We start from the raw sequence: 25,175 nt of genomic DNA on the forward strand, positions 1-25,175 counted from the left end.
GAGAGTCGAAGACGCGAGGCTTCCTTTTGTTGAGCATTGCGCTTATTTTATCATTTTATATACAACATACGTCTCCGTCTCTCTTTTACTTATCTTTCTTATATTCACTTTCTTACTTTCTCACTCTTTCTCTCACTCTCATTCTCATTCTCATTTTTCATCTCTCTCTCTCTCTCTCTCTCTCTCGCTCTCACTCGATGCCCTCTCCTCTCGAGAGATCATTCCAACGCAACGACGAATAATAACGTGTTGTCTACGAAAAGAAGAGCGTTCGGAACACGAACGAAAGGAGAGGGTTGATACTCGAGCACGTGCCTTTGAGATCAACAACACTGATCTCTTACCACCGGCCTGTCTGCCTGCCTGCCTTTCTTGCCGTTGGAATGTTTCGATCGTTCTCACACGAGATCTGCCTAAGGTGTCCTCCTCTCTTTCTCTTTCTCTTTCTCTTTCTCTTTCTCTCTTTCTTTCTTTCTTCCTTACTTCCCTGCTTTCCTTCTCGATTACAAAAAAAAAAAAAAAAAAAAAAGAGAAAAATTAAAAATGAAAAATATTTGTAAATCAAATTCGAAGAACACAAAGAGCAGACGGGTAGACTCCAACATAAGGTAATCTTTTTGTTTGTTTTTCTTTTCATCAGTCGATTCTTCGTTCTTCTTTGGATCGGTCGCAGTCTTCAGGATGGAGAAAAGTTGGAGAAGAGAATGATAAAGGGCTCGGAGGTAAGAGAATCGATCTCGTAGGAGGTACGGCACTCTGTCGATGACGATGATAACGGTGATGGGGATGATGACGGTAGTGATGATGAGGATATTGATGATAATGATGTTGACGGTGATACCGATTAGATGAGAGAGTTTGAGAAGGTAGGAGAAGAGAAAGATATAAAGGATAAGAAAAATTATGATCAGGAGGAGTAGAAGGAGAAGGAGGAGGAAGAGGAGGAGGAGGAGGAGGATGATCAAGATTAGGTGAAAGGAACCGGCGTGAGACAGGAGCCTGCTGATGATCTACTATGTTCGGCCATTTTCATTGTGGCTGTTGCTGCAACTGTTGAGCCTGTTGCATGCTACCTAGCACGTTCTTCATGGCCGATGTCTTGAGGAGCCTCTTCAGCATGCCGCTCGAGCCGCGATGCTGAAGACTCTTGTGCGTCGTAAGTGAATTCTTCGTGCGATACCGACGATTGCAGAACTCGCAGACGAAGAGCGTGTCCGTCTGCTCGTGTTTGTCTTGAAAGTGTCGCTTCAGGGAGTAGTAGCAGGAGAAGGTGCGACGGCAGTACGGGCATTCCTGAGGCTCATTGATACCGCCCGCTGTCGGCGGTGGTATCCGGTACATGGCAGAGGGAGGCGTCGTTGCTGCCGGATGCATCCCATTGCCCGTACCTGTAAAATCGTCCGCCATCGTTTAAATGATTGCTATCAAATATCGATAGATGAAACATCTTTTTTTTTTTCTTTTTTTTTCTTTCTTTCTTTCTTTCTTTCTTTTTGTTATTTCACCTCTTTATCTAAAAAGGGCCGGGGAAAAATCATTCTTTATATTTTTTTATTTAACTTTTTGTTTATTATAATTATTTCCTGCGAGATCCGTTTCTACCGAACGTTCGGTGAATTTACCAACGAGAAGAAAAAAGAGACAGAGAAAGAGAAAAATAGAAAGAAATAGGATAATTCTCGAACGTTCGATAGAATTCGAATTTTCTATTTTGTGATTGGTCGATAAGAACCGTCTCGAAATATGACCACCTCGGCTTCTGTATCCGCGTGATTCTCGAGGTTAATTGACCGAGCCACCGAAAATGTAATTAATTAATTTTGTGTGTGTGTGTGTGTGTGTCTCGTTATTAGTCGAGCGTGATAAAAGTTAAGGGCCAAAACCACCATGCGATAAGCTAGATTCTTCCCTTATGAGAGCTTCGTACTGTATTTAGATTAATATACAGATATGTATATTTAATGAAATATCGAATTATTCGTGACTGATGGATGAGTCGAAATAACTCGAAGATATTTTAAGTTCGATATTGTGTTAAGAAAAAATAAATAAATAAACAAACAAAAAAACTGATACCTCGTGAAAATGGCGCAGCCAAAGAGAACATTTTTTTCAAATATAAGTCGTGAGACGAATTTGAATGCGATTATGAAAGAAGCATTACAGAATTTTTAAAATAGGTACACCACATGATGATGACGTCATGCAAAAAATTTAAAAGAGAAACCAAGTGAACGAACCCTCCGTCCTGTGAATGTTTTTTAAGCAAAAAAAGAAAAAAATAAAACAGACGTGTCTTAACGCCACGAGAAGTATTTAAGACGTGTCTCGAATCATCTCACACAAAAATTATTTGACGATCACCTATAGGATCGCACGAATTTCATTGTTTGAAGGAAATAAAATATTAATAATAATAATAATAATAATAATAATAATATAATAATAATAATAATAATAATAATAATAATAATAATAATAATAATAATAATATTTAGTGCATGCAAACGACATCGAAGGAGACATCGAAAAAAGCCCAACACGAAGGACCTTTGCTGTGAAAAGAGAAAAGAAAACGATTAAAATAAAATACAGTAAAAGGAGAATGGTAAAAAGTAAAAAAAAAATATATATGATATCGAAAGCGCAGACACATCGAAGCCACAAGTAGTAAGAGAAAAGTAACGGACGAGTAAACGGGTTTCGAGACGCAAGACATTAAAAGTAACAAAAGAGATAATAAGGAAACAAAAAGAGAGAGAGAGAAAAAAAAAGAGAGAGAGAGAGAGAATAAGTGAACAAGAGCGAAGGAACTGGAAGGCAGGGCTGTTAGTTGGAAATACAAAGCGAAGGGAAACCACTTTTATATTATATTTTGTGAAGGTGGGCTAAAAAAAATTTCGGAAGGAGTCACGAAACAGTGTTTAGCTGTGGTACGTCTTTGAACGTTGTGTTGAACTTTATTAACGACTTTTTCCTTGGCCGATTTCGTTCGGTTCCACCTTCTTCCCCTCTTCCCCCTCCTCCTCCTCCTCCTCCTTCTTCTTCTTCTTCTTCTTCTTCTTCTTCTTCGTCTTCTTCTTCTTCTTCTTCTTCTTCTTCTTCTTCTTCTTTACCTACGTTCACTCCAAGGAAAAGAGACGAACGATGTTGCTGACGACGTTTCTCGTGTCATCGAGAAAGAGGGGATATTATAACGGGGCCTGGTAATACCAGAAGAAGAAAAGAAGAAGAAGAAGAAGAAGAAAAAGAAGAAGAAGGAGGAAGAAAAAGAAGAAGAAAAAGAAGAGGAGGAGGAGGAAAGAGAGAAAAAGAGATAGAGATAATCGAATCGTGTCGGTTTGTAAGGAGACCGAGTGAGTGGTGGACGAAGGACAGACAAGAAGAAGAAGAACGGGAAAGGAAAAGGTTGTTAGAAGATGAGGAACGGATCGTCGAGAGAAGAGAGGTTGCATTGATAAAGAGTAAGAGAGAAGAGAGAGAGAGAGAAAGAGAGAGGAGTGAAGAGAGAAGACGATGTGTTCGCGTCACGTGGGAGTTGAGACCGGTTTCTCTCCGGCATGCACTTCCTGGTAAAGAGAGCTCGAATCAGTGAAAAGGAACGACGAACGCGCGAGCCGAGGTCGTATCAAATCGAGAAGGTCTACCATATTTCTTTTATTTTTTTTTTTTTTTAATTTTTTTCTTTCTTTTTTACTTTCCCTCCTAGCAAATAAGAGGAAAAAGAAGACAGCAAGTCCAAAAAGTGTCGGAATGAAGAAAGAAAGAAAATAGAATAAAGAGAGAAAAATATATAAAAAGATAAAAAGGAGGAGAAAAAAGTGTGTATTGTAAATATAGCGTGGGTGAATGTATATGTGCGAGACACGTGTGTGTGTGTGTATATGTGTATGTGTATATGTGTGTGTATAAAAAAAAAGAAAAAGATAGATAAAAAGAGAGAAAAAGAGAGAGAGAGATCGTGTGAGTTTTGAGAGAATCAATAACGCACGTGCGTGTCCCTACCTTATCTAAACCTTCAAAAGAGCTTAATGTCAATGTCGCCGGGTTTGCTCTTATGATAGGTATAGATATGGGTCATCAGGGAGTTACGCGAACAGTAGATTCGCTCGCAGATGACGCATCTAAACTCCTCCTGCCGCTCGGCGTGCTTGTCGGCGACGTGGCGTTTCAGGGATGCCTTGCTGCACAGCACCTTGCCGCACAGCTGGCAGGTGAACAGCTTCTTCGCCGACTGGGTGTTCAGAGAGTTGAAGGTCAGCCCCGGCGGCATAGAGGCGAGCACTGAAACACAACAATGCACCTCATGCAGCAGCAACCCCCACACTTATTACCCTACCCCTGCCCTGAGCGCAACGGAGCGTGCCTTGTGTACTTTTTTCTTTATCTTTTGCTTTTTTCTCCTTTCCTATTTCTTTTTCTTTTTTGTTCTTTTTTTTTCTCTTTTCTTTTTTATTTTTCTCTATACTTATTGCAAGAACGAGCAAGAACGATAGACAATAGAAGACGTATGACATCGAATCGACAATCTCGAACGACGAATAAACGAACGAACGAACGAACGACCTTCCGTCTCTCTTCGTCCTCCCATGTATATAATGTATGTATGTATATATGTATGTATTATGTATGTACACGTAAGTATTAATATACATATACGTTTGAAAGCAGTATATATATACAATACTCTTAAGTACTTTTCATCGTACTCGTTTTCAAACTTTACCTCTCGAGAAACGCGTAGTAGTAGCAGCAGCAATAGTGATCGATAGTTTTTCGATTCGCGAGCGCGATCAGTGTCTTCGAGGATGCCCAGGGGAGAAAGGAATAGTAGTCGATGGAAAATAGAGAGAATTTGCGGCTTGTTGGAATAGGTAAGAGATTTTTCGAGACAGTTAATATATACAGATTGCTATTGATCAGACTAACTCTATCTACTATAAGAACTACAAATCTGTTCGTTGTTCACAGATAACAAGAAATCTTGAATCTCAGGAATACGAGTCCGTTCTCTCTTTTCAAATGAAAGAAAGTATGATACGATTATAACTAAAAAAAAAAGATTATTCTTTTCAAAGGAAGCTTTCTCTCAACTATCGTCGTTCAATCTTGAAAAGGAACGACGCGATTTAACCAAAGAAAAATTTTCTATCCTCCATTCAATTCCTCAACTGTATTTTCTTTTTTATTTTCTTCTTCACCCTTTCCCTTGCCCGATTATCGTAACGAAGAACCGAGACTCGAAAAAGATAGAGAGACAGAAAGAAAGGGGGAGAATGATGGAAGAGGAAACAGAAAAGGAAAAAGATGTAATAGAAGAGTAGAAGACGCAGAAGAAGAAGAAGAAGAAGAAGGATCGTTTGAAAGGGTCATTCGTGTGCTTACTTCTGGCTGGCTAACAAAAAGGATCGAAAGCTGCTGGTTTAGCGCGGTTGGTGGGTGAGCCTCTTTTTCTAAACATCATTTGAAAACACCTATCCTACGAATAGGGATGATTGGTGTAGCGAGTGAGCGAGGAAGGTTGGTTTAAGGGGCTGGCAGAAAGTGGAAAAGCGAGGTAAGTAAAATTTCAATGGCCGATTTCTTGGGTGATCTCGCGCGACGTGAAAAGCGTATGAATGGGTTGCTGCTCGCTTGTAAGATACGAAATATATGCATACAATTTGAGGCGAGACGAAATACGTAGAGAAACAGAAAGAGCAAAAAGAAAAAGAGAAAAAGAGAAAGAGAGAGAAGAGAAGGAAAAAGTAAAAGGTGGGTAAAAGAAGCGAGTTACACAAAATATATGAAAGAAAAGATGAGTTCTCAAGAAGTAACGTCCTAGGTTTTTCGCGTCCTCGTTGTCGTCGAGTTAAACGTCAATATTTGTAAGAAGCGGTACAGTTCATTTTGTATAACCAAAGACTTTCGCGTATGCGCGTTCTCGTTAATTAAAAAATATACGAAGAGAGATAGAGACCGCCCTCCTGCCTATTGGTATTTCGTACTGGCGACCCTCCCCGTTTATAGCGAATATAATATGTGCTCGGAAAGTGTTCTTTCCTTCTTCGAACGAGGCTCTCTTCGAGCGTTATCATATCGTCGAGGAGATGAAGAAAGGTAAAAAGAAAAAGGGAGGAAGAGAAGAAGAGAAGAATGAAGGTAGGAAGAAAGGAAGGAAGGAAGGAAGGCAGGAAAGAAGGAGATACACGATGATGGTGGAAAGCAATGCGAAAGCGAAGAAGAGACCATTCCCTACCCATTCTCGGGCTCGCCTTTGGAAAATTGCTCTTTATCCAATTTCTCGAGATGTGTCTCATTAAGCTTCAGGCTTAAGAACCTGCAGCAACATCAGTAGTAACAGTAGTAGTAGTAACAGCAGCAGCAGCAGCAGCAACAGGAGCAGTAGTAGCAGTAGCAGTAACGACGACAACGATGGCAGCACCAGTATCAGGGGTGGCATGGTTGGACAACTGGATGGATAATGGGATGGATAACGGGGATGGATAACGGGGATGGATATAGATGGTCTCTAACTGAACGACGAATTCCTCTCTACGTTACCACGTACCTATATATATGTACGACTCGTATTATATACACAAATATATAAATCGAGGAAAGTGGAGGGCGGTTTTCACCTCTACATATATACATTTGTATTTCCTATATATGTGTGCAAGTACGTCGAAATCTCTTCTTGTCCTATCTATATTTATTAATGCACATTATATAAATATGTGCAATTTATGTATATGGAAAAGGGAAAAGAAATAAAATGAAAAGAATACAATGAGTGAAATAATAAAAAGAAAGAGAGAGATATATAATATAAGAAAGAGCGAGAACGAGCAGGATTGGGACGATTCACAGATTCGGTAGGAATGAGAGAGAAAGAGAGATACGGAAATCATTGGAAGAAAAGAAAGTGAGACACCGCGTTGTGCTATACTCCCACGCTGATGTCTCGTTAAGGAAAAGGACGTAGAACACTCTTTAGTTATACTATATGTATACGTACGTGAGGCCTAACAAAAGAGAAATGACGAGAAGGAAACACTGAGCATTCTGGGAGACACTTAAAGCATGCAATTCGAGGTAAACGTAATATTGTATGTATATAATTATTATTATTATACATACATATATATATATATATATATAGATATACATATGTATAATGTTCTTGCATACATTTGTATTGCACACATAATTGTATTGTAATTATATACATTATACATAGATATCTGTATGCATAAATATATATAATATATATATTTATATATAAATATATATTTATACAAAAATGAATTCGACGAACGGTACGACGAAATTTAAACAGTTTTCTCTCCTTTAACACGTGCTCTCTCTTCACCACGCCCCCATCGACCCACCAATCCCTCCCTGATCCCCCTTTCCCCTTTCGACACAACCCACACTTATGATGAGCAATCCTCGTCATCCATTTCCTTAAGATTTTCCACGCACGCCCGTTAAAATGTTAAGAAGTATATATAAACGGCTTTATAATTCCACACGAGCAGCAGTCGTCGTATTTTAAAAATGCCACGAAAAATCCCCCACACCCTCTTTTCAACCCACGCGAGAAACGAGCGAGAATCAACGTTCGAGTTCGAGTTTCTCTCTTCCTAGTCTTTTGTTGCAATATATTTTATCTTTATATTTTTCTTTGACTTCTTCTTTTTTTTTCTTTTTCTTTTTATTTAAAATGTCTTTTTCTGTTCGCTTCGTTATACATTATCGGCGAAGACGAAACGAGAGAAACGTCGTTCGTAAAACCGTTTTAACAACCTTGTCACGATATGATCGATAATATATAACAGTTATGATATATCGAATCGAAATGTGAACGCGTTTGTAATGATGATTAAATTAAGAAAAAAGAAAAAAAAAAAAGATTTAAAAACAAAAAAGAAAAAGGATAGACGATATATATATATATATCAAGCATGGCGACTTACACAATTCTCGTTCGAAAGCACTAACTTATTATATTAACGTCTTATAAACGTGTGTGAACGTGAACTTTTCTCGTATAATAATAAAAAAAGAAAGCAAATTATGTAGTAGTATTAGTAGTAATAGTAGTAGTAATAGTAGTAGTAGTAATATTAAAAGAATATAAATCGCGTCAATCTAGAAACTAATTGATTGACGTATATAAATATTCATTTATATTCACCAAGGAATCACGTTTCTTTTTTTAAGAACGAGCAAGATCCACGACATCATCGCAAATGAGACATTGACAATGACACAAAATCATCGATCCTGCCCGGATCGAGGCTTCGAACACTTACCTTCAACCTGGAATTAAAGAAATGTATGAAATTGATATTTGTCGTTACCATTAACCCTTAATCTCGCAGCCTGAAAGATATTGTTCTCTACAAAAGACGAATACATATACATATGTATAGATAAAATATTTTAGCCACGATCCCAAGCACGGCGTAACTGTCATGAAAGTGTTAAAGGGCCAAGGGCTAAGGGTTAAAGGCTCGTGCATGTATATATACGCGAGAACATGTAAGTAAACACGAACATTATTTCGCATGCATATACGTGCACCTACGTACGTATATGTATGCGTCTCTAAAAATATACGTACTACATACATACATACATATGTATCTCTCTACGCGTACCTGATTTACTTTACGAGGATGTGATAGGTTATTAGAAACAAATAAAAACACAAACGAATTATTAAACCAAATAGTACATTTTTTCGTATTATATATATATATATATACATATATATATATATATACATATATAATATATATATATATAAAAATGAAAATATATTAAAATGCATTTGACGCAGCTTAAAAATTATAATATAATATAATAATATAATAATAATAGTCATCAATAAATATATACTATAACCAGAACACCTTGGCAGATAACAAATAATAAGTAAAACACGATAACGCTCGATTTTTCGTTTTAATTGTACGCGAGTCGAAGTCTTTTTAAAACGGAAAATATTTTTCTCAGACTTATTTTTTATTTTATTTTATTTTATTCTTCTTTTTCTTTTGTTCCGATTTGTCAAAAATTTTTACTCGACTTTTGACCTTTTTTTATTTTTCTATCTTTCTCACTCTCTTTCTTTCTTTCTTTCTTTCTCTCTCACTCTCTCTCTCTCTCTCTCTCTCTCTCTCTTTCTCTCTTATCCGTCACGAAAGCTTTCAAATTCGGAACTAACGAGCACCGGTACATAAAAATCTTTCGCGGCTTCGCGTATAAATTCTTTTTTTTCCCATCCCTTGCTCTATATCGCTTTACCTCTCTGACTCTCAATGCTTTGTAAACTATCTTTTAATGTGTCTTTTTGTTCGCGCAGGTACCAATAGTATGTCTGCTCTGTAGTATCCCTGGAATCGATTGAATCGATAATTCTAATATAGCGCAATTATGGAATTATGGCTTATGTATTTTATGATTAAAAGCTATTGTACGATGCTTGCGTGCGTATGTGTGTACATGTATCAGCTTGTGTCTATTATAACCGTGCTTGTGTAGTACGTGTATATGAGTGTGTATGTATGCATGTTTTATATACGTGTACGCTGTGCTCGTTAAAAAATGATTAAAAGAAAAGTTAAACACAAGAAAATATAAAAAATTATTATTAAAAGATTATTTAAAAAAAAAGAAGAAAAAAAAAAGGAATAATAAAAATAAGAAGACATTAAAAAGAACAAGAAAAAAGAAAGAAAAAAAAAAAAAAAAAAAAAAAGAAAACAACGTGAAAACTTCTTTTCTCCCGTATGACAAAAAAAATTGTGCGCGTAAAACGTAATTAGGTCCTATCTTGCCTATTGCATTAGATATCTACGTGGGTGGGGGATTATAAGTGGCGAGTTACAAAAGAAAAAGAAAATATGTTAAAGGCGACAAGAAAAAAAATGAGACAAAAAAAAAATATTAAAAAACTATTACTGCTTGTTTGTGCGCTAGCGAGCGTGTGGCTACATAAAATCGTATGCGTATGTAGTAGTAAGGTATGTATTATATGCCCGTACACGTTTCACCGCGAATATAACGGGTTTTTAGTGCCTGTGAGCTAGAAGCCTATCGGTGGAAACGAGAAGCGAACGAAAAGAAGTATCAAATATAATATGCGGTCGATCATGTTCAGATTGAAGATATGTGATGATGTTTACGCGCGCTTACGCTCGACCGCATTATTTTCTTCGATTAATCGTAGCAAATCTTTCCGTTGAGATAAAACTTAACGAAAAGTTAATATGAAAACGAACGTGACATTAGTGTATATCGTTCTAAAATCCGTTACCACCCTTTTCCTTCATTTTATGTTAGCGGACGCGAACTCTTTATCTCGATCACATCGTTCCCCGATTTCCGGAGTCTTTCAATTTTTTTTTTTTTTATCTTTTCTTTTCTATTTTTTTTTTTTTCGTTTTTTCATTCATTTTATTTATTTATTTAGTTATTTATTTATTTATTTATTTCTATTTTCCGGTTCGTTCGAACAACTCCTACGGTACCCCCGTGCCAAGATCGTTTTTAACACGGCGTTTTTATACAACGATCCCATTAATCTCTTTAACTTAACAATTAGATACTTTTTTAATTAACAGTTTGGTAACATCAGTTAAAAAGAAAAATAAAAAAAAAGAATAATTAAAGGGGGGCGGGGGATTACAAATCAGTCCAATAACACGTCGACTAATTAATTAATTAATTAATTAAACGAAGATGACAATTCTGTCGAGAAATTCAGTCTAGACCGTGACGCGTGTCGCGGTTGGCGAACGAAAACAAACGCGCGGGTAGGAGGAGGGGAGGGGGGATCCAGGTACGTTTAGAAATGTAGCAGAAAAAAATAGAAACGAATACAGAAAAAAGAAAAGAAAAAAAAGAAAACAGAAATATAGGAAGAAAAAAATAACGAAAGGCGAAAGAAAAGTAGAAGAAAAAAGAAGTAGTAAAAAAAAGGATGACAAAAAAGGGGGTAGTAGAAGTAGGTAGGAGCGTTTGAAAAGAACTTAAATGTGTGGTTCCATTCTATTATTTTGTTGTTGTCAGAGAAAAGCTACTAAAGCGTTGCCAACCGTGACAGCGTCGATTTAACGAATTCAGTCTTTGTGATTCGAAAAGGGCTTCGAACAAATTATTTTGCACTGGCCAATCGCAGTCGGAAGCACCTTTTGCTTCGTGTCTTCGGGTCGCGAGTGTTAGGGGGGGTTGAGGACAACAATGAAAAAAATTAATAAATCGAGAAATATATTATTAAATCGAACATCGTACTCTTCGTTCGAATCGAAAGAAAGAAAAAAAATTGCAATTCGAATTTCGAGCCGTGTTATAATATATATATACATATAGATCAACACCCTTTTTCCCAACCCTCCCGCGCCTTTTGTTCATATTTTTGCACACGCCCAGACGCGAAGCAAATGTTTAAACGAACGACGAACAAAGAATATAAAAAAAAAAAAAAATAGATATTAAATCAAATAAAGCTCTACTAATATACGTATAATTCGTTAATTAAATATTCATTCAATTTATATTAATTTCATTAATAATTTATTATTCTCATAATATAGCGCGCCGCCGATTTCGCGAGTCATTCGACGCGAAATATATTTCGCATTATATTTGGCCATTTTTACAGTAGTCACAAATTAATTTCTTTGAATAAGCTACTAGTTTAAATATTATCAATATCAGTTCTTTCTTGCTCTGACTACTATAAAATTGTTTACTGCATAATTCATATTTTTATTTATTTTATTTTATTTTTTTTTTCCTTCATTTATTTCCGCACGTTTACTCTCGTAAATTTAAAGCTTCGTTCTTCATCATTTTTTCATCATTCCAAACAATTTTCCTCATATATTTATATATATATATATATATAGTTATCCTTCGATTCGTTTTGTATATAAAATGGCACCGGTCGCTCGTACGTACCGTCGAGTACTCTTTTATCCATATCAGGCAATATAATTTGCGTTAGAATAGTGCAGTACTTATTCAACAAAATTTGCCGAGTGATTTTTTAAATTCTCCATCGCGAATGGATAAGAACAAAAGGCAAATTAAGAATATAAATAAAAATATAATAAAAAGAAAAAAAAAAAAGAACGAAAATAAAATAATACGAGATAAAAGACACGACGTGAATAATAAATCCCAAAGAAAAGAACGTAAAACGTCTCGAAAGCACGTACGACACCGGGACGGGTTTGATAGAATGTAAGCTATTTTGTTTAAACTATATCATAGCCTATCTATAAACGTATTCCTGTGAATCCGTATATGTCTGTTACATTGTTCATTCATGCACGGCAGCAGAGTAATGTTTGTGTAAGTACGACTTTTGTTCTATGTCTATTATGTCTATTTCTCTCTCTCTCTCTCTCTCTCTCTCTTTCTCTCTCGTTCTTTCACTTTCTCTCTCTTATTCACACACTCACTCCCTCTTGAACAACCCCGAACTAGCATTCGATCGTGTGCACGAATATCTGACGTATCATCAGCATTAAAAAATATCGTACGTGTTAAACCGTAGGCGGTGCAGCACACAGTTTGCGTCTTTTTAAAAATCATTTCTCGAAATTGCCAGTACGTGATACAACACGGTTAATCGAATACACGGTTTGATCTAGTCTGCCTATAATGTTTACCGTTCGGGGACATTAAAAACCTTCGTGATATCGCATCGACTCGAAAAATAAAAAATCGAAAGAACGAAGCACGATCGAATATCGTTGAAAGTCCTCGAGAGTTGGCAGAAAAAGAGTGTTTGGAGGGTGAATAAAGGATGAAAAGGAGAAGTAAGAGGAGGAAGAGGAGGATGAGGAGAAAAAAGAGAGGATACGATTCGATGACTTTGTAACATCAGGAAGGCTTTACAATGTGGCTTATCAAAGTTCTACTAAAATATAGGTATATGTTATGTAGTTGGCTATATGTAATATACGGCTATTACTATTTTTTGTTTAGTATACAAGTAATCTGTTCGGTATGTTGTAGTGGATATCGTTTCCCTCGTATTTTCTTTCTACTTTTATCTCTTCGCACTCTTTTAACATTGACTCGTCAATATCTTATCATTTCCGTTTTGTTTTACGTGTCGAAAGAATCAACGAGGGTCGATGTGCTGGAAAAATGGGGGATTGGAGTGATGCTCTCATTGTGATGCTGACAATATAGCGGGGTAAATTGGAATAAAAATCAAAATAACATATCAGAATTACTAATAAAATGTAAACTCAGAAAAAGAGTATTACTATGTCTATATCAGTATGTGTCTGTAGTACTAAGTATATAACTGGTAAGAGGAATAAGACGAAACGATCGAGAAATTGGATGATGCATAGTAGAGAAATGCCGAAGGCCACGAAAGCAAAACACGCTCTTCTTTGAGTATTGTAAATCAGACTTTCTTAGAACAGTGTCAAACGTAAAACATCGTTTGTCCAGAAACGATAAACTCGTAGAGTCACGACACCAAACAGAACAATAAGCATATTATTTCTAGTAATAATAGTAATAATAGTAATAATAAATAATAATAATAATAATAATAAATAATAATAAAAATAATAATAATAATAATAATAATAATAATAATAATAATAATATTTGCAATCCCAACAACGGCAATGAATAAGAGCGTAATAAAATACGATGATGACGATGATTGATAATAATGATAATAATGATAGTAATAATCAAAGTAATAATATTTAAGGTACTTTATGTAAAGCCCGGTATAATTAATAAAAAATGAACGCGAGTCTATGCAAGGTACCCCGTTAAAGCATCTTAATGCGGAATGAATATATTAAGATAAAATATATATATATATAATTGCAACTTTACTCTCTCTCTCTCTCTCTCTCTCTCTCTCGCACGCATTCTTTTTAACTCATTCACAGTTTCTCTCGCTCTCATGCTTTCTTTCTTTCTTTCTAAATTTCTCTCCTACATACCGCGTCGTCGCGGAGCAACCGCGAGACTCTCATAAAACGATTAATTTTTAATAACACTAATCTATTCACGAATACCCTGACTCTTCGCTTTTTTTTTTTTGGCTCGCGCGCGTTTACGTTTTTATTCGTTTTAAACTTTCTATCATATAATAAACGCGTCGCACCGAGAAAAATCGCTGTAACTCCGCGACGTTAAAAAACATTCATTATTCACTCTTACTGTTTTTGTTTCTGTTTCATTAAACCTATTTAATCCATAATTATTATTCTTTCCCTACACATTAGCATCGAAACTAATAATAGTCTTGAGTCTTCTGTTTCATTCAGTGTTCTTTTACAGTCTTCTTCATCAACGTTTAAACGTTTTTTTTTTTTTTTTTTCGTTTATTTGTTTGTCTACTTGTATTCTTTTTTACGTTTCCTTTTTTTTTCTTGCATATCCCCCTAAAATTAGCTGGACGATAGGCATCTTTGACGCCTAGGAAGTTTCCTTGTTTTTTATTTTTATTTGTTTTTTTTTTTTTTCCTTTCTCGCTACTCTACCTTTTACCTCTTTCTTTTACAATTAGTTAGTTATTTTTTCACCTCTGTTCCGCCCTTTTTCTTTTTAATACGCAATCCTAACTAACGTAATCGATGACAATCGACCGGCTCTGCAATTAACTCTCTATAACTTTTGTGCAACTTTAAAATTACACACGATTTTCACAAATATATATTCTCATTATTTCATTTCATCGTAAATTAAATTAACCGCTACTACATTTATCCAAAAATTGTTCTTATCTTTTCTTTATTTATTTATTTCTTTTTTTTTTTTTACTTTTATTTAATATAAACAATATAACATAAATCTTTCACATTGTATCCATCTATTCGCGGAATACAAGAAAAGATTCAAGGTTATAGAGAGTTAAATTCACGTTGACGGCAATTCGAAGGCAAAATTGTTTCTTCTCGATTCGCACGTTAGCGAACAAGAAGATACGGACCAAAAGAAAAGAGAAAACAGATCGACGGCCTCGACAAAAGTGTGAAAATTGGGATATTGTCGAGAAATGGCAGGGATTAGCAGCCTTGCGAATACGGTGGAAGTTACTCGAAAGACATTGGCACTAACGACGAAATGCATTCTAAAACGCTCATTCTCACATATCAATCTCGTAAATACCAAGCGCGAAATTCGAATCTGAAAGACCCCCAACGAACGGACTTAAATAAAAAATCACTGTCGCTCGCTTTCCTTAATAATTGACTAAAATCTTTATATTGCAATTTCTCTAATATTCTTACGATTGCACGCGAATTGTAAACTGCCTTTCATTTCCATCGGAGTAACTTCATTTTCTTTTTTAAATTTCACCGTACTCTCTTTCTCTCTCTCTCTCTCTCTCTCTCTCTCTCTTTCGTTTTTTCTCTTTCACACTTATTGTTCCACAGTTTATAATACTTATCGATTCGCAAACAAAGAGATGAAAAAATAAATAAACGATTTATTTAACGTTTTTATATAGCTACAAACGGGCAAGCTGAGCGACCTCGAAAAGGATTGTTTATTTTTTTTTTTTAGATAAAAATTTTCAGACCTTTCGTCGTCACCGCGCCCTCCCATTCCAACTCTTTTTTAAAAATAATAAAAATATTAAAAATAAAAAGAATTTATATAAATAAAAAAAGAAAAGAAAACGACAGAAATTAAAAGTATTATAGCCACTAATGGTTACAGTCTCAATCGTTACCTTAATAGCTTGCTAATTGCACGTTAAATAAAATTCGCAAGTAAGCCGTTTGAGGCGTTAGAAATATGAAATTTTCTTCAAATAGAATTAAACGCTTGCGATAAATACAATTAGGAATGTAATTACAAGAGCGGTAGTTTATGCGTGCCGACCCCGAGTTGCTAAAGACACGAAGGTGAAATTTGTAAATGAAACGCAGAGGTATTCACGTTTCACCTCTTTCTCTCTTTTACTCTCTCTCTCTCTCTCTCTCTCTTTCTTTCATCCTAATTTTTTCTTCTTCCTTTTTTGGTTTCGAGAAAAACAGGAAAAAAGTACAAAGATACCAAAGGTATAATAATTCTCATTTTGATCCGCGATTTAACACGTTCCGTGTCGGATTGATTTTGGATGACTTTACGTTAGAGGCCCCCCTCCCCCCTTAATCGTATACGACTCACATATAAAGCTGCGACAATTTCAAATACCCTGAATATGAATGGAATGTATGGCGCATAACACAATCCATGCGACACACAACACGGAAAACGTGTAAGAAGAGGGAAAGGATTATTAAAAAAGAAGAATAAGAAATATAACGCGAAAAGAAAGTAACATAAAAAGAAACGTTTATAAATAGCTATGATCGGTGCAATACTAATTGTAATTTATTCACGTTTTAAAAACGCGCGACTCTCGAGGTTCCGAAAACGAATGAATAGTTTTAACGCATATATATATATGTACCATCGCGGAAATGACAATAAAAGTGAAACTTCATTTGTGACCTCGACAGTAAGTCTCATATCGAGCGTAAACAGCGAGAATCAATTGAATCCTCTTGTGTTCTCCTAGCGGAATCTCAATCACAGTTAAATTCAATCAAAACATCTCTATAAGCCTGCTATGACGCTCAATTCGTCAAAACTATATTGCGCGACACGTTATAAATATATGTACCTATGTACGTATATATTCGTATACTTTCGCACAATTTTTACGCAATCGTTAAACGATATTCGATTTTTCTTTTTAACACTTTCTTTCCAGTATAAAAACGATCGCGTGTATATATATATATATTATATATTTTCTGTTCGATAGCATCGACCATGATCATTGTTTCTTTTTGTACGATTCTTACATTTTTACAAAACTAACAAATAATATACCGATACCCAATTTCTGCAAAATTATCTTATTCTAATTAGATAATATTTTTTTGTATAAACATAACACTACACAATCGATCCTTGATCAAGATATGCAGTCATAATATCCATACTAGAAACGGTACTGATTTAATATCAACATACCTAACATAGATTACGCTTATATGCGACGGTCAGAATGAAAGGGTGAAATATAGTGTAGAAGAAAATTCACGACTACGATTAAAGTAAAAAATAAAAAAAAAAAAGAAAAAAAAAAAAAAAAGAGGAAGGCGTAAATAACGTCTTATAAAAGTTATCGTTCGCTTGCCCGTTTATCGCGAATTAGAATCGTTCATGATGAACTGAATCGACTTTAAAAAAATGTATAGGATTTAACGAAGTTGGTTTGATTGGTGCGGAACGAATTCTTCCGAACAATGGAAAACGGCAGGTAGACCTTTTAGAACGGACGGAATTCGTCCAGAAAATCGATCTCTTTCTTTCTCTCTTTGTCTCTCTCACACCTATATCACACACATACACATAGCATGCATACTTTCATGCACGTTTTCTCTCTCTTTCTCTCTTTCTTTTACTCTCAATCGCTCGTTCGTTATCTTTTGCATGCACGCACTCTATTGTTCCTCGATTACAGACAAAACGAGCCTAAGGTCACCGATTTTCCTAATTATCTCTCATCGACTTTCCAGTCACTTCACTTCCGGTCCTTCTCACTCACTCTTTCTTTCCTTCTTTTTTCTTTCTTTCTTTCTTTCTTTCTTTCTCTCTCTTTCTCTCTCTCTCTCTCTCTCCCTCTCTCTCCTTTGTGGAAAAAATCGATATTCCTTGGCGCTTAAACGCGTCTTTCACTTCCAATCGATTCCAATCGGTCTTCCTTCGATCTCGATCGGCTAAAGAAAGCTTCTTACATTAGTGTCCAAAGAAGAAGAAAAAAAAGAGAAAAAAAAAGAAATAAACAACAAATTTATAATAATTAATCGCTACGCCAAATCGCAACGTCACTTTGAAGTTTCTTCGACGCGTTTCATTCGCGATAACCATTTTTCTTTTTATGTTTCATTTTTTCGCGGCGTCCTAACACGTCCTTTGGAAGCACTGATTCCGAGTATCCTCCTTTCTTTTTTCTTTTTTTCTTTCTTTCTTCCTTCTTTCCTTCCTTCCTTCATCCCGTCCTTCCTTCCTTCCTTCCTTCGTGGATGCACCTTCGAAGAAAGAATAGTACGAAAAGAGATCGAAAGAGAAAGAGATGACACGTTTAATCGACAACTCGACCGAACCTCCGATACGAACGATCTTCCTTTCTATCTTTCTTTCCCCTTTTTTTTGTCATTTATTTTGTTTATCTTAAAAAGAGATCGTTTATATTTGTATCATGTTCGTTGAATAATTCGAATGGAGCGTAGATCGATCGGGATCGTCATCACACATCTTTCTCTTTTTCACCTTTTTCGTTAACTTTCTCTCTCTATTTTCGTTTTTTTATTTCTATCTTTCTCTATTTTCCTCGTCATCATAGTCGTCGTCATCGTCATCGTTATCGTCCACGTCATCGTCATCGTCATAATCATAGTCATAGTCATAGTCATAGTCATAGTCATAGTCATAGTCATAGTCATCGTCATCGTCATCGTCATCGTCGTCGAACAACGATCGATTATCGATCACGCCATCTCTATTTCTGCCTACGATGATAAATGCTCTTGTGATTGTTCAGACTGTTGAGCGTCCTGAAAACCTTGTGGCAGAGCGCACAAACTGCACTGTTTAATGGCTGAAAGTGTTGTTGTTCTTTGTGCCGTTTTAACGTTAGCTTTGTCGATAGCGTCTTGCCGCAAACGTCGCACGTGTAACACACCCCCGGTGGTAGTAGACTACTATGAAGGGGATGAGACAAACGCATCGCGAGTATCGCCGACGGCGGACCTAGTTGTTGTTGTTGTTGTTGTTGTTGTTGTTGTTGTCATTTCATTTTTTACGAATGATTTTATTTATCGTCCACAAAAGTGCGGTGATGGTGGAATTGGTCCGTATTGTTATTATTATTATCCGTCGCGATTTTCAACGATTTTAACATTGAAAAATTTCAATCGTTGAAATAAAGAACAGAACAAAAAAATTGTGAATTACAGTTGAGAAAAAAAAAGTATGATAAAGATAAAGAAAGAAAAAAAAAGAAAGAGAGAGAGAGAGAGAGAGAGAGAAAGAAAGAAATAGACAACAGAACGTAGTAATAATAAGAGAAAATAAAAAAAAATAAACCAGATACCGTATTTAAATAGAATACACAAGAGAGAGAAAGAGAGAGAGAAAGATAGTGATGATAATAATAATGAAAGAAAAAGAATAAGAGAAAGAAAGAAAGAAAGAAAGATAATGAAAAATAAAGTGAAAGTTGTAGAAGTAGAAGAAGTAGAAGAAGAAGACATCGACACCCAAATAAAAAGAAAAGATATTTCCGTTACGAACCAATATTTGTGGCGTAGGAGGAGGCACACGGAGAGCCACGTGCGTGGATGGACCCCCAGCGCAAATCCGTGTTCGTGAAGGTAGCGGGTAGGACACAGAACAATGACGAACCAGAGCCAAACGTATAGCCGAGCGAGCGGGACCGGGAACAAACAAGAACAAAGATACGACTGCCATTAATATCGCTGGACAAGATTAGTGTACGCTGCTTTTGCTCTTCTCTATCTCTTTCTTTTTCTTTTTTCTTTTTTTTTTATGTTTTTTTTTCCCTTCCATTCTTTCTCTCTGTGTTTTCTATGCGTTAGAGGGTTTATAGTAGAGGCGAGTGGTGACTGTGGTAAGTATAAGGCTTGGAAATCGGACTTGGAAATCATGGAAGAGAAGGAGAACTCATGTTCGAAAGGGGTTCACGAGGAAAAGAGGGTTTCTGAGAGTGTTGCGTGTGTATAGGATCGAAGAGAAGGGTTTGGAAGGGGGTTGTTGGTTGGAACGAGAAGAATCGAAGGGCCGATCGAGGGTCGATCTCGGAACCTTGCAGCGGCAGCCCCAAACGAGCCGCTCCAATCCTCTTTCTTTCTTTCTTTCTTTCTTTCTTTTTTTCTTTTTTTCTTTCTTTCTTTCTTTCTTTCATTCATTCTTTCTTTCTTTTGTTTTCTTTCTTTGTCTCTATTTTTGCATTTTTCTTTTCTTTATCTATATCTATCTCTTTTTGTATTTTATTTATTTATTTATTTATATCCTTTTTTCCAATTTGGTTTTGTTTTCATAATTAGCGTACGAAGATTCCGTACGACCGCAAAGAGAAAGGTGGCTCGGGGCTCTGGTTTGTCATTGATCATTTCTGGTCTCTCGCCGCATCGACGTGTGCATTTTCTCTCCTTGTTTTTTAAACTACCCTCGGCCGAGGCCTAACATTCGCAAAGTTAAGCGCGTGCCGTTCATCAACACGTGCTCTCATCGAGCTCAGTTTCCGCATTCTCTCCTCTCAAATTTTATCCCTTATTACAACGTATATACGTATATAGAAATATAGGCCACAAAGCTTTTATCTATTTATCTATCTATTTATTTATTTATTTATTTATTTATTTATTTATTTATTTACTGTTGTTTGTTTTTTTTTTTAAACTCTTTTCTCCCCTTTTCTCTTTCTCCTTTCCCTTCTCCTTTTTTATTTCTATATAGATATTTCTTTTTCATATTATTATTATTATTACTATTTATTTTCATTTTTAATTTAATGATTTGACATTTTTGTTAATGCAATCCGATAAGCAAGAGGTTGCATATACGAGCGAACGATCTGTTACGTATATATTTATTATTTACGTACAAGTATATTCGCAATTAAAATGCAACCTCGAAGGATTAAAACTTATGTGTTCTCCAAAAAAAAAAAAAGATACAAAAATAAGAACGCAGAAAATAATTCGCTAGAAATGGAATCGAATCGAAAAAAAAAGAAACCCTAGAAAAAAATAAGCTTTAAAAAAAAATGTTATTTTATACTATATCGGAGAAGAAAAAAATAAGAAAAAAAAAACGAAGTTATTATTTTAATTAAAAGTCTAATCCGAGACTGGAGTCAAGGGAAAAGAAAAAAGAAAAAATTGGACGAAAGAATGACAAAGAGATTAATTTAATCATCGCGTACAAAAACTCCGAGATATCGTCGTAATAATATAACTCGAATGAGAAGAATATAAAAGAAAAAGGAAGAGAAATAAGAGAGTTAAGAAAATGGAGAGAAGAGGTAAGGTGAGTTTCGCGTACGCGATGTGAGGGATGCGACTCGTCGTTCGTTTTGTCGGTCCTTTTCTCGTTCGCATACTCGTGGTGCTCGGTCAAGGACGAATAAGAGCGATGCAAAGGAAAGGGCCCTATAGCAGCAGGCACAGTAACGGCAGTAGAAACGGCACTCTAGCAACGGCAGTAGCACAACTGCGATAGCAATGGCGATAAGAGAAAGAGGGTAAGAGAGAGAGAGAGAGAGAGAGAGAGAGAGAGGAGAGAGAGAGAGAGAGAGAGAGGAGAGAGAGAGAGAGAGAGAGGAGAGAGAGAGAGAAAGTGTAAGTAAGTTCGTGAGAGGTAACGGTGAGCTTACACACTCGAGCTCACTGCACGTGTACTACCACCGTTACCCCCACCCCAACACATTCCCATTCCACTCAACCCCAACACATCTAAACCCTTTTCTTTATACGACGTCATTACGTTGACGTGTTGCGCACGTGCGCGTGTACGCGCATTTAACTCGTCGTTCCATCCTACATAAGAAACCCCTATCAATGTATTTATGTATGTATATATAATATGTAATGTATTCTTCTATGCATATATATGTATGTATGTATGTGTTTAATGAAAAGTGAAGAAAAAAAGTCTGATTTTTTATTTTCTGCTATTCTCTTTTTTCATGCGTTTTTCTTACGTTACACCCCTTAGTAGTGTTTTGTATTATGCTATTAGCATCAATCACTGAGTGTTTGCGATTAGAATATATCAAGATGATTTTTGCTTAATAGTAGATAATTGACATTTTGTAATTACTTATGAGAGATAATAGAAATACAATGTTGACGTCAAAACTCTAATCTTAATTTACTCCTTTATTCTTATCTTCGTCGGTTTTACCCATGAAATATTATCTAACATTAATTTTTCTATTATCTCTCTTCTCTCTCACACTCTTACTCCCTTCTCTCTCTCTCTCTCACTCTCACTCTCACTATCACTCTCTCTCTCTCTCTCTCTCTCTCTCTCTCTCTTCCTTTCCCTATCTATATCTATAAGTTTTTAAATAAAGGAAAACTGCGAAATAAGAAAGAATCGCGAACATATTACAACACGCCTCCGCATACACCTTTCTCCGCCCAGGAATGAAAAAAAGGAGGGGCAGCTGTCTTTCTCTCACTTTCTCCATTTCTTTCTCTTTCTCTCGGCGTATCAAAAATCATGTTTATTCATAAATAATGATATCAATGGTGATGATAATAATCTTCTTAATAATAACAATAACATTAATAATATAATAATAATAAATAATAATAATAATAATAATAATATAATAATAATAATAATAATAATAATAATAATAATAATAATAATAATAATAATAATAATAATATTAATAATAATAATAATATTAATAATAATAATAATAATAATAATAATAATAATAATAATAATAATAATAATAATTACTGCTGTAATTTTAAACATAATAATTAAAAATTTTAAACAATATTTAAAAATAATTACAATTAATAATAATAATAATAATAATAATAAAATAATAAACACATAATAAAACTTACGAGAATGTTTTTGCACAAATACAATCCAATACGCTTACCCCGGACCACCAAAATTAAAAGATTAATAAAAATTAAAAAAAGAAGGAAACAAAATGATAAAAATGTTCCTATTTACATAATTCGAATGATCGAACACGCTTTTTACGTTCGATGTGAAAGCGTGAATATCTAAAAGAACGAAAAATGTAAATTCAATGTGTTTCACATTCGCTTTGTTATTTTTTTTATATTTCTCATTATTTTTTTTTATTTTTTGTTTTGTTAATATTTTGTCGATATCACAATTTATTATTTTCCCGTCGGAAAAATCCAAATCCGCCATCGATAAAAAGATCTCTACTCTTTCTCGGAGTTAAAAAATTTAAGGATAATAATAAAAACGTGGCATATAAAATCATTATTGTTGTAAAAAAGGAAAAGACGAGTGTATTAATATCGCAACAAAAAATTGAAACGGATCTTCGTTTGTCAGATGGGAAAACAATGATGTCGCATTATAAAGATCACAATTTGGCATTTATGAAAAAAAATATATTGGAATCGCGGTGTAAAATGTTTGAACGCAGAGATACGTATTACCTATACGTATTTATGTAACTAATAGCTATTAGTAGTCTCATAAACGAAGACATAATTACTTTTCATATCAATCAGGCTATTTCAAGATCGCGTTTGCAATCGAGATCTCGCAATTTGTACGATGTATCGTGTGTATGAAAGACGAACGAGCGTATGTATATCGATAAACGTCATATGTATACATAGATGCATGTATATATATGTATGTGTATGTGTGTGTATGCTCGCGTATATGCAATACATACATATGTATATACATCTAATTGTAAAAGAAATAAAGTTCAGTGTACCATAACGACAATGTTATTATCCGTCGACGAAGAGCGTATAGAAAAATAAAAAAAAGGAAAAAAAAAAAAATAAAAAGAAATAACAGATATCGTGGATATGGTTCATGAAATTCTAACGTTGCGATAAAACTCGGTAAGGTATCATTTCGGATCTTTCAATTACGAGAAAACATGGTCCTAGTAAAAAAAAGGGAGATAAATAAAAAAGTAATAATAAAAAAGAAACGGAAGAAAAAGTGAACACTCTTATCAATATATATATCGTACTAAAAGACACTACCAAAAAGATTCGTATGAATTAGTAATGATAATAACATTGCACGTGTACACGATATATGTTCTGCTCTCTTTTCGAGGACGTCGTCGTCGTCGTCGAGGTAAAAAGAAAAATGTGTAGAAAAATAAATAAATCAAACAACTAAATTTCTTTTTCCTTCCTTTCCCTTTTTTTTTTTCTTTTTGACACAAGTTTATCGACAGAGCTTCTTCAAAATCGCTGGATTAACTACAGTTAGATAGATACGCATTAGGTACGTATGTTCGCTATATATCCTTTATTACATATATATGTACAGAAGAGTGTTTTCTTAATTGAGACATCTCGAAAACAATGCATTTGAAAAAATCCAATTTGAAATCAAAAGTTGTTTGATTTTGGAGAAGAAACATAAAAGCATTTTTTTTCGATTACTAATTTGACGGACGTTTCCATATTATTTTAAGTTTAACTTGTTTTATATATTTCATATTATTTTATGCATAAAAACAAGTAACTTTTGTATAAAATACTTTTTTTTTCTTTTTTTGTTTTTTTTTTTTATTAATAAAGTCTTTTACCATCTACGACATTTAACCTTCTTTAAACAATAAATTTAATACAAATAGAAATATTAAAAAGCAGGTAGATATATTATTTTGTTTAGACAAATATATGTATTTTTTTCTTTTTTAATTACATATTCAAAATGAAAAGGCCATGATTTTCGATAGACTTCTCAATACGCTTAATAAAAGATTGATTTATACCTAGTAGAATATTCCTGTCAATATGCATGATGGTTGTTGTCCGGTGTATAATACGTTTATCGCAAGAGAAATACTAGATTGATTGGGTAGTATTACAATGGCCGCTGGATAAAACGCGGTAGTTTTTTTTTTTTACAATACATTGGGTTTGCTCGACCACTTGTTTTAAATATCTAAAATTTTGTTTCTATAATATTAACTGAAATCAAATTTTAACCTAAAAACTATAGCAACAGATATGAAAAATTTATTGGAAATACTTCGAAAAATATTGGCAAACATATTCTACTGCGCGTGCAAATCAATTTATTGGATTGTCCAAGAAAGTTTGTGTCGATTTTCATATCGAATATATAATTACAAATCGGCATAAATTTTTCGAGTAAAATTCATTATTATTAACACGTTCAGTGCCGGACTAATTTTCAATGACTTTTCTCGTTTTAATTCGCAAACGTGCGATAAATGAATACCGACCGTTTTCAATTGGACTGAACAGAAAATTACAAGCGAGTGAGTATGTGACGAATGTAACACGAAACGTGTTAAGAGTATTAAGAAGTATATCAAAAACATCCTCTTCTGTTTTTAATACTTATGAAAATAATATTTTTCTAAAAAA

General features: G+C 34.8%; 1 protein-coding gene across 8 annotated transcripts in view; it reads right to left on the reverse strand.

The window, feature by feature from the left end:
• Positions 1–614: 614 nt before the first annotated feature.
• The window catches only part of LOC122520277 (broad-complex core protein), a 46,176-nt gene continuing 21,615 nt past the window's right edge, over positions 615–25,175 (reverse strand). For 2 of the 8 annotated variants that reach the window (XM_043640370.1, XM_043640369.1), the window contains exons 8-9: positions 4,006–4,284; positions 1,302–1,388 (exon numbers count right to left, since the gene is read on the reverse strand). In XM_043640370.1, coding sequence (XP_043496305.1) covers positions 4,019–4,284 — 266 coding nt within the window. In that variant the 3' untranslated portion in view covers positions 1,302–1,388; positions 4,006–4,018. Of the gene's footprint in view, positions 1,389–4,005; positions 4,285–18,445; positions 18,799–24,688 lie in introns of those variants that run through there. The other 6 variants (XM_043640368.1, XM_043640367.1, XM_043640372.1 and 3 more) reach the window with 3 other exon arrangements.

The sequence above is a fragment of the Polistes fuscatus genome, unplaced genomic scaffold (genome assembly GCF_010416935.1).
Source record: "Polistes fuscatus isolate 324 unplaced genomic scaffold, CU_Pfus_HIC Scaffold3, whole genome shotgun sequence".
Taxonomy (NCBI): domain Eukaryota; kingdom Metazoa; phylum Arthropoda; class Insecta; order Hymenoptera; family Vespidae; genus Polistes; species Polistes fuscatus.